This window comes from Rutidosis leptorrhynchoides, chromosome 1 (genome assembly GCF_046630445.1).
Source record: "Rutidosis leptorrhynchoides isolate AG116_Rl617_1_P2 chromosome 1, CSIRO_AGI_Rlap_v1, whole genome shotgun sequence".
NCBI lineage: Eukaryota > Viridiplantae > Streptophyta > Magnoliopsida > Asterales > Asteraceae > Rutidosis > Rutidosis leptorrhynchoides.
In genome coordinates this window covers 74834975-74846215 of record NC_092333.1, presented here as the reverse complement: position 1 = coordinate 74846215, position 11241 = coordinate 74834975, and the positions used below count along the sequence as shown (strand labels likewise).

General features: G+C 33.1%; 1 protein-coding gene across 1 annotated transcript; it reads left to right on the top strand.

Moving 5' to 3' along the window:
* On the top strand, positions 1–3934 carry LOC139885605 (uncharacterized). Its single transcript, XM_071869357.1, has 7 exons — positions 1–14; positions 194–303; positions 1235–1944; positions 2043–2265; positions 2377–2531; positions 2780–2832; positions 3188–3934. Exons 1-7 carry the CDS (start codon positions 1–3, stop codon positions 3828–3830), a joined length of 1908 nt encoding a protein of 635 aa, XP_071725458.1. The 3' UTR covers positions 3831–3934.
* Positions 3935–11241: the final 7307 nt, after the last annotated feature.

Here is an 11241-nt window from a genome sequence, read left to right as displayed (position 1 = left end):
ATGGAAAAATTGATGTAATGCAATGCAACAATTGTGTTCTTTCATGTGCTCATAGTTAACATAATGTTCACGTGCTTCCTCGTATTCACTTTTTGCATCACAAGTATGACCCCTATGTCTCCTATTTGCCGCTTCGTACCGATCTTTTAAGGTATTTTGTTTGTATCGTGTTTTTTTTGCCTCGTTTGTTTAGGGTGGCTGTTGGCCCGGTTTTGCTCGGTTTTAGGTTGTGTAGCTTGTTGCTTTGGTCTAGCGTGTTCTCTACCTTCGAGCCTCTTTGTTTTGCTGTGTGTATCGGTTTAGGTTTCTCTCATCAAAGATGAAGATTCCTTGTTTTATAATATTCTTTTTTTTTCGCCAAAAAATAAAAAAACTACATATAGTTAAAATTATGCCTGGCAAACGGGTCAGGTTGGGTCGGTTTGGGTAACGGGTCAAAATGATTTTGGGTTGAAATGGGTCATAGGTCAAATGGGTCAATTTTTTAAACGGGTCAAAATGGTTCAGGTTGGGTCGGTTTGGGTAACGGGTCGAAATGGGTCACATGTCAATTGGGTCAAACGGGTTACATCACTTTTTTTTTTACATTATTACATTATTTTAGTTATTATTATTTATTAAATATACATAAGAAACATTAATATACATAATAAATGATATAAACATGAATTCTTTATAAATTTTTTACCGATGAAACCTTTTATGCTTGACCCATTTAACCCATTCACAAAACCCATTAGACCTATTTCTATTTACCGATCTTTGAGTATTGATACCCATTAGACCCGTTCATTCATTTTTTGTATAAGACTCAATAGGTTGGAGAGAAACTCATTTGAATCTTTTTTTAAGTTTTGATTTACATTGTTAGGCCTAATTTTTCTCAAGACCCAATTGACCCGAAAGCTTGACCCATTTGACCCGAATTTGAGTGTTTGGGTCTCAATTGCCAGGTATAGTTAAAATAATATTATAATACTGTAGTATTTTCCAATATATTATGAACATTATGAACCTTGTAAATGCATCATGATTCTTACATATGCATCTACATCTGATATTGAATTTAGATTATAATATTAAAACTATGCTTTTATTTATTACATATATCTATTAAGCATATTTTCCTTAAGAGTTAAGTTCATGACATATGCATCAACTACTTGAATTTTATTTTTATTTTAAAGTTATGCAGTTATGTTGTTTTAAAATTTTTTGTGTTTTTTTTTTGCAGAAACCAACCAAACTGAATCAGATAATGTATCTAAACAAGATTGCAAACCCAAAATGAAAAAGAGGAATAAACGACCACAATCTATTAGGACAAGACAAAGTCCGAGTTCATTATTTAAAGTTATATGGGATTTAAGGGATGAACAAAAAAGTGATTTGATCAGTATGGGATTGGAGAGCCTATTAGATTTTAAGATTAAATCACTTCCTGGCAAACTGTCATTTTGGTTAGTTGACAGATTTAATGCTGAAAATTTGAAACTGAATTTAGGAGCTGTAGAACTAGAGATTACAAAGGAAGATGTTAATGAAATTCTTGGATTCCCGATTGGAGATATATGTGTTACTGCAGTTCAAAGAGCTCGAATCGGAAACGGAAATTTAATATATCAATTTAGAAAGCTTTATAAAAAGGCACGTAACAATAAGCAAACGATATTTCTTAAAAATGTACAAGAATCAATTATGAAAAACAGAGGAGGAGGACATAACTTCAAACTACAAATGTTAGTATTGATTATGACGATATTGGCTGAAGGTGTTACTGACCCAAGACCTAATCAAAAATTTCTTCCATCAATAAATAATTTGGAAGATGTAATTAAAATGGATTGGTGTGGATATGTTCTTGAGTGTCTCAAAAGGAGCAAGGATAATTGGGATAGGAATTCTCCTAACTGCTGGTATAAAGGTCCCCTGACTTTTTTAGTGGTAAGAAAGCTATTAAATTAAATTTAAAATATATATGATGTTTATTAATCGTCATATACGTCGTATATAACTTGACATAAGTTTTGTGGTAATTACAGGTTTGGTATGTTAGTAAGACGTCAAGCACTTCTCAAGATTCAGAAAGTTTGAAACCTGAAATCGGAAACTGGACAACTGAGATGTTGTTTGAAAGAGAAAGCGAAGAGTACAACAATGGTGGTTTTGGTAATGAAATAATCATAAACAACATACTACGTAAAAAGCAAAATCTTTTGTTTAGTCAACCTGCTCTATATTCTGATCTAGATGAAGAAAAAACAGGTATGTTTGATATATTATTATTAATAGAATATATATATATATATTTTTTAACATATACTCCTTAAGATAGATAAAGTAATAATAACAATAAATTCAAAGTATGCAATGTAGCAAATCAACCTTATGGGATTAAAAAAGTTGGAGATAATGAAGGGAAATCAGTTTCTGATTGTATCAATGGAGAAGAAGATAATGAGAACGATTTGAACAGATTGGATTACATAACAATTGATGAATCCGATGAAGATATTCTAGAGACGTTGGAGGTATTTAAACTCTTCTGAATTTATTGTTATCACTTTTAAATTATATTTAATAAATAAATTGAGTCTGCACTTTCAGTATGCATCAATAGTAACTAGTCATACGTAAATCAATTAGTCAGTGTTAAAGTTTAATTACAGCATATTATATTGTAAATCAGTTCAATTGTACGGGCTAGCTTTAGTTCTTATATGTGTTTCAATAGTCATTATTAGTGTTCATTAACTTGATTTTGCTGCTGTTTATGTAGGAGACTCAAAATGGTGAACAACCAGAATGGTTTAAGGAATGCATGAATAAACGGTACTAGTAATTACTTTCTTCCATTTTTACTATTTACTGCAGAAAACTTTTGAATGTTTTTTTTAATGATTTTGATATGAGGGAGGCTGTTGATTCGAACAATTTTATATCATTATTTCCATTTCCGATAAACTTGCTCTTATTGGTTATCAAAACCAAATATATATCAGCTAGGATTTATTTATTTGGGATACAGGTTTACAAAGTCATCCATAAAAGTTGCAGGAGTATGGTTTACTAATGATCAGCCATACTTTTCTGCATTTATTTCAAGCACCAACATCTTAAAAACTATTATTATACAGTAATAATTATGTATTATCTAATAATTCTACTTGATAAAAACGTACTGTAGGTGCTTTAATAATGATTCTGGTACATCGAGGCCTACTGATAACAATGGAGATTCTGGTGCACCGAGGCCTGTTGATAAATCGTCAAACAATTCTGTCGATGATGTAGGAGTGTGGGAGGGGTATGTAGTTGGAAAGGAGACAAAAGAGGTGTTACAGGCTGTAAAGCGTCGTTACCCTACAACATTTGACGGGATCAAAATTCGTATGAAAGAAATATTGGTGCCAGCTTTGGTGCAGTTTACTGTGTTCATCAAAGGTTTAGAGTCTTCCATAAAAACATCTGTGGATGCAATTAAGGTGGATCATATCAATTCACTCCGAAAGGATCTCAATGAATTTGTTGATGTGTTGGGATTTGACCTGTCGTGGGCCCGCCATAGGCTAGACATGGTGGAGGAACTCAAACATGGAAACAACGCTTTGTTAAATGAGCTTGCGGTGTTAGATGAATGTTTATCAACACGGAAGAAAACATTAGTTGAGCGAACGGTAGAGATTGTTCAAGCTTTTAAGAAGTTGGAAACGGCTCAATTGGAGATGGAAAAGGCTCGATTAGAGATGGATGAGGCTACGAAAGCTCGAAACAACAAGGCAAAACAAGTGGCTAGGATGCTTGCAGAAGCATATGATCCTATACTTTAAAATAGGTCTCAAGAAATAGTTTTGGATATATCCAGTTTGAATGTGTATATAGACAGAAAGTGGCAGTGTCTATCTGAATTTAAGTTACTTGGTAATATGTTGATGGGTTGGATTATAAATTAATATCTTAGCTTGTTTTTGCAAGGGAACATCGATCCGATAATATCTAACATGTTGTTAAATTGAAATATGAAATGTCTAGGTATAAACTTTTTGAGAAAGATGAAATCTCTGGGAAAAGAGCTTATTAGACATTATGCTCATTGCTCAAACAATTAAATTAAAGAAAGGTTAGGAAGGTGGAAAAGTGGATGATAGTTCATGTTAGTTTACGCTATTTTGATTTTCATTGTTAGTGAAAATGCACTTCACTTGCATAGTTGGATCTAAGTAATTTTATGTTCTTTCGAAAAAAAAAAAAAGATGGTAAGCATCCGATTACTGTTACCGACACTTTATTTTCGTCCTATACTAAGTGCAAAATATTATACTCCGTAATTAGAGGGCAGCAGCTTAATCATATATACATGTGTAGACGTCGCGTAGGAACTCACACACACATATTTACCTTGTTGACAAAAACCTTTTAAACGTCAAGGGTTGCCTTGAAAGTTATAGAGACTTCGTTCATGGGAAGGGTAGTGACAATTTTACTTTGTTGTATATATATGACGTTTAATAAATATATTCTAACGTTTAATCTTAATCTGAGCACCTAGTAATCAAGCCTTAACCAATAGATATGAATATCTTACCCGTAGTATAACCAACACCGAATCAAGTGTTACAAAGTTCGAAGTACTAAGCATCCGGCTAACAACCCAAGTGGAGTTGTCAAACTCTATACTCTATAGATCTATATTTAGGATTCGCGTCCACCAGTTCAAAAACCAGCAGTTAACCGTTACTAGGCTCGGGAATATTTTCGATTCACTCAATATAGAAATCAACTTTTGATACTTGTGTCCATTTCGAAAATAACAGTAAAAAGTTAAAAAAGAAAAAAAGGGCTATAGCTCACCTTAAGCACAACAATGAATCACTAAAAAACGCACAATAAGCAATAACACAATTGGCTAACAATCAACCTAAATTAATAGAATAGGTTAACAAATATCTAACATCCTAGGTCGGGTCATAGTGTATCCGTAATCCTGGTGCTTGATTTTGACTCGACATTCCTTAGTAACATTTAGTGTTTAAAGCATTTGAAAAATATTATATAAGTAGTATACGCGCATTTAATAAGACTAGACTTGGTTCTATTAAAACAATATTCTTGGTTTTTCAGAAAAAGTCAATCCCAAATAATCAACTCAAAAAGTCAACCTTAAAAATCCGTTTGGAACGTCTTATTCAAAAGTCTATAGTCAACGGTCAACTCAAAAGTCAACACGACCCGAAAACAACTCTTAATACTCGAACATGTTTATTATATAAATATATTATCATATTGTAAGCCTCGGTAGCTGAACGACTCAATAAAATGTAAAACTCAAAATGTTTCAAAAATGACTAAACTGCCTACTTTGAGAATTTTAAGAAAACTCAGTGGGACTCCGTTTGAAAAACGGCCAAAGCTAAGTGTTTCTTGTTACAACAAAGATACTACATGAATGAGCCGATCGGTTATGACAACAAGGCTATCCCGAAACTTTTATTTTTCTTATTTAGGTCACTAACATGTAAAAGCTCGTCGGTTAGGAGTCTCCAAATAGTAAATCGAACGCGAAAACGCTACGCGATAATTATATATAATAAATAATGATAATTCACAATAAATATTGCAAATAATATTTATTAAAATATAATTCAACATAGAAATGTCTTTGGATAAATCGAATTCTTAATAAGTCTCGAAAGACATTACCGGTTTGAAAATCGCAACGGTTTCTAAAATAACAACATTATATCACATTAACACATAATATAGCATGAATGCTACAATTATGATCTACAAATAATATTAAAATATTATTAATCACACGGTAGTCACATACATGAATATATACTAGTATCGTACAATTACTTAACCATCGGTAAGTTTAACACATCATAACCTATAATAGTCTCGGATGTTTTAAAAAAAAAATCCTGGCGTAGAAATACCTGGAATTCAATCGTCAAATATCTAATGGGAAAATTAACGGGAAAAGTCTGGTTGTTACAACCTCCGTTCCCTCCACCTAGGTTGAGAGTATGTCTTGTTCGACCACCCCCACTTCAGCAACCCACAATCAACACCCAATGCTCACCCATGCCAATACCAGAATCTAAAATCAATCACTCACTTAAACTTAAATGTTAACACCCATACAAGATATTCCTAAATCTCATATCCAGGCCCTTTCTGACCCTAACTAGAAACAAACAATGCTTGAAGAATATAATGCTCTAATTAAAAGTGGTACTTGGGTTCTGGTTCTGAGACTTTCTGGTGTTAATATTGTGAGGTCTATGTGGTTGTTTAAAAGTAAGTTACATTCTGATGGCACTTTTGACATGTACAAAGCTCGTCTGGTGGCTAACGGCAAAAACCAACGACCTTGTATTGATTACGGTGAGACTTTTAGTCCAGTGGTAAAACCAACTATTCGAGCTGTGCTTAGCTTATCTGTTTCTCGACACTGGCTGAGTCATCAGTTAGATGTCAAGAATTCCTTTTTACATGGTAATCTTACAGATACCGTTTACATGCACCAGCCTCCAAGTTTTCATGATATGACAAAACCTGGTTATGTGTTTCATTGATGTTATGCGAGGTGTATATGAAATAGTTATATTTTTATTGCGAAATATTATTAAATACAATACAATTTTACACAAGTTATTTATTTATTTATAGAGTGGATATACCTAAACCTTGCTACAACACTATAGGCAGTGTACCTAATCGTACAGTAGTGAAGTTTTTAGTAAGTCCGGTTCGTTCCGCAGGGAGCTAGCCAAGTTTAACGCTATATTTATTTTAAACTATATTTGTATAAATATATATATATATATATATATATATATATATATATATATATATATATATATATATATATATATATAAGTTATATTATTATTATTATAAAAGGCGGTTTTTACCGTTTAATGACCGGTTTGTCGATTTTATGTCTTAAGTCGCAATTAAAACCTAATGTAAAATATTAAAAATAAATATAACTTAATTTAAAGCGTAAAGTAAATGACGATAATAAAAGTGCGATAAATTAAAGTGCGATAAATAAAATGACGATAAATAAAATTGCGATAATTAAAAAGTACGATAATTAAAAGTGCGATAAATAAAATGACATTAATAAAAGTGCGATGAGATATAAAATAAAGGAATTATGCTTATTTAAACTTCGTAATCATGATGTTCGACGTGTTGATTTTAGTTTATTACCATGGGTTAATTGTCCCTTTTCGTGGATTATTCAATATGTCCATACGGTTTTTGTCCATAACAGTCCATCAGTCATAAATATAAAGTGCGAGTATCCTCGTCAAATTATCCTTATACCCGAAGTCAAATATTCCAACTAATTGGGGACTTAAACTGTAATAAGGTTTAATACATTGTTAATGATTACACCAGGTTATCGACTGTGTGCAATCCAAGGTTTTAATACTTTATTATCAATTACACCAAGTGTCCTTGTATGTAATCCACCCCTGTTTTAATGAGTCCATTGACTATTAATCCATTCCCATGTCCGGTCAAATGAACGATTATTAGTATTTATAAATATCTCGCCCATCGTGTCCGATCGAGTGTATATGGTTATTTATAGATACGTCAAATTGTAAATCTCTATATTAAATTAACGAACTATCATTCAGTTAAACAAATATAAAGCCCATTAATAGCCCATAGTCCAATTTCTACAAGTGTCGGTCTTTTGTCCAAACCCCAATTATGGTACAAAGCCCAATTACCCCGTCTTTAATATTTAGCCCAACATCATGATTACTTCGGCTTAAATAAGCATAATAATAACTTAGCTACGAGACATTAATTTAAAAGGTTGAACATAACTTACAATGAGTATTAATAGTGTAGCGTTACACGGACAGAGTTTCGACTTACAAACTTAAAACATTCGCCACTATAACCTTATTATTATTAAACTTAAATTAAAATTAAAATTATAAAATATAAATATAAATATATCGTAGATAGATAGATAGAAAAAGGTGTCTTTAATCGATCAGAATGCGCGGCCTTTTATAGGCCCACGTTTAACTGTTGAGCTCCACGAGTGCGGAGGTTTTCTTCATCACAGCTCCGCGAGTGCGGAAGTCTGGATTCCAGCTCATAGATCAAATTCAAAACGTGGGCTGCGTATAATTATAATATATAATAATATATATAATTAATTATATATTATATTATATTCTTGTGCATAGTTGACTTGTAATTTTCGGTCCATTGCGTCGCGCGCTGAAAGTTGGTTCATGTCTCGGTTCCGGATTTTCGAACGCCTTTTCGTATAATTTAATATCTTGTACTTTGCTTTTTGCGGCTTGGACTCTTGCCATTTTTAGACGTTTCTTATCAATAATTTGAACCACTTGGATTGTACTTTGTACTTTTTAGCTTTTTGGTCGTTTGCGTCTTCAATTCGTCGAATCTGTCTTTTGTCTTCACCTTTTATTATTTAAACGAATATAACTTGTAAATAGAACAATTGCAACTAAAAGCTTGTCTTTCTTGAAGGATAATGCTATGAAATATATGTTCGTTTTTAGCATTATCAAATATTCCCACACTTGAGCGTTGTTTGTCCTCAAGCAATATAGATCTTGAATAAAACTTTACTAGAATCACTTCATTATTCTTCTCATTTTGTACATCAGTGATTTCAATACGGCGGTATGAACAATGGTAGTAACGATGTGATTTTCAGTCCCACATGACTATAAAAATTTAGATCCTTTAGGAAATTAGATCTTTATGAAAACATTTGATCTTTTGAAAATTCAATCTAGCTTTTACCCTATATAAGTTTTCCGAAATAACCTTTCACCGGTGTTTGAAAAATGTTTTTGTGGGTTTTGTGGGTTTCAGATTTGAAAATTTTAGCTCAATACTTATAGTTTTGTGTCACCCACTTGCTAACCTTGTATTGGGAAAGCAACACGTCCAATATACTTGCTCCGTATATTACCTTTCGGTAAACTACAGTCTGGTTGTAAAGGAAAGCGTTGAACAAGCAACTCTTAAGGCAATGTCCCGTGACATGCTTTTGATTATGGTCTATATCGTGTCGGATGCAATTACTATCCTTTGTAGGAGCAATAGTAAAGATCACCCTATAGTTTTTCGGTCAGGCACAAGGTCCTGTCTTCGACCATGCTATGCAACCACCGTTCTTACGGTTGACACCCGATTTGGTTCAGGTGACCTAATGAATTTCAGTGAATTCTTAGGATTTTACGTTCAATGGTAATGAACGCATTAAAAATGGGCTTTCAGAAAACAAATCGGTTTGTAAATTGATCAAAATATTTTCTCGTTCAAGCTCGAGTTTAGATATCATCGAATTCCATGAGTTTGAATTCTCAATCTTTAAGGTCAATCTCAAGGATTGAGTAATATCAGTCTTAAAAGCTGATTTTTGATCTTTAAGGAGATTATTCTTTCTGGGGATCTGATTCATTAGTCTTATAAGCTAATTTGCATAGTGCCCCCATTATACGAGACAGATCCTCTCATGGTTAGGATAAGTCTGACCACTTGGCGACCCTGTTTGATGCTGAGGTCCGTGGATTTCCAGCTGATTTTCGAGAAAACTTTTCAAGGTTTTTTGTAGACTCTACAACTGGTCTGGACGACAACTTCCTGACCTAAATCAAGAAGCGCGTGTCTTTTTCTCGGAAGACTTTACTTCCTTTTAAATTCCATTTATATTACAATAAACTGGGTAAAACTGATTAATATCGTTCAAAACAAAAGTATTTTCAATTATTTGTACAAAAATATGTGATATATGTTCTAAATAACTTGGTAAATTTTTCCCACACTTTGCTTTTATTTTCCTTTCTTTGCCTTTTTATTCTCCTCTATTCCATTTTAAATAAATTCTAACATTTTGGGCTGTTTCTCAATTTATGTCCTTTACGAGGTAACAATAATTTCGGTGTTAACACCTAGTTTTATCGTTCATAAATATGTATAAACATGATTTTGAATTCATTTATTTGAAAATTTTTAAAAATTTTACAAGAATTGGGTAGTCAGTATATAAGACTAGGGCTGTTCTTTATTATCAGAGAGCACTAGATTCTAATACAACTACTGCGTTACTAGTATTTTTAATGGTAACCAAGTGTTTAAATTAAAATTTTAAAAATCCGCAAGAGTGTTTAAATTAAAATTTTAAAAATCCGCAAGAATTTAACCCCTTCCCACACTTAAGATCTTGCAATGCCCTCATTTGCAAGAAATCAGTAACAATTTAAATTTTTGAGGGTGATTAGCGTAAAAAGATGATTAAAATTTTACCAAAGTTTCCAAACATATTGTTGTTTGTGTTGAATGATAAATGGTGCACATCAATTGTTCATTCCGTCTGTTGTTAAATCACACTTGTTTTTCATTTTGTCGTCAAAATTAATAGCTTTTGCTGAACTTAATGCCAGTCTTTGAAAATGCGCTGTTTTACCCTGTTGTGTACATGAAATAAAATACATACAATACAAATATAAACATGCATGGTAATTTGAAATGGGACTTAATATCCCACTTTCAAATTACAAAAATGAAATATTAGTATACAATAATAAAAATATTAAACATTACATAAAAGTATCAAAATTTTAAATGTTTAACATAAATAGATAAAATAATAAAAGAGAAGACATCACCAATGGAACACTATTGATTTGGATAGGGGTTCCAGTTCATATCGTCGTTCGGGTTCCATGGTTGGTGATAGGTGTTCTGGTATGCTTGATTGGGGTCGTACAAATCATAGGGTGGTCGCATATCGGGCTGATGTGGAGGATAATAAGCAGGTCGGGTCGGGATGTAGTTATTTGGTACCTGATATGATAGCTGGCTCATGATTTGGTGCTGATGAACTTGCCAGCTATCGTGTTGGCGTCGCCTGGAAGTCTCATACTCATTCGCGGCTTGCCACTGCTCATATCGATGATGTCTATCCTCATTAGTCATTTCTACCTCATCTATACGCTGGAAAACGTCAGTAGCACTATCCCTAATGACATCCCTAATGTCATCCGCTTTCTCCATTTCCTCATCCGAACCCCTCTCTACCTATGGATGGCGGCCTGATATTGTACTGCCTGATTGCGTCTCCTAGTCAAGACTTTTGCACCTTGATAGACTTGCAAACCTAAAGTCTCGTCCTGTTCCCTACATACCATCATCGGACCCCCTTGATCTCTATCTACAGCT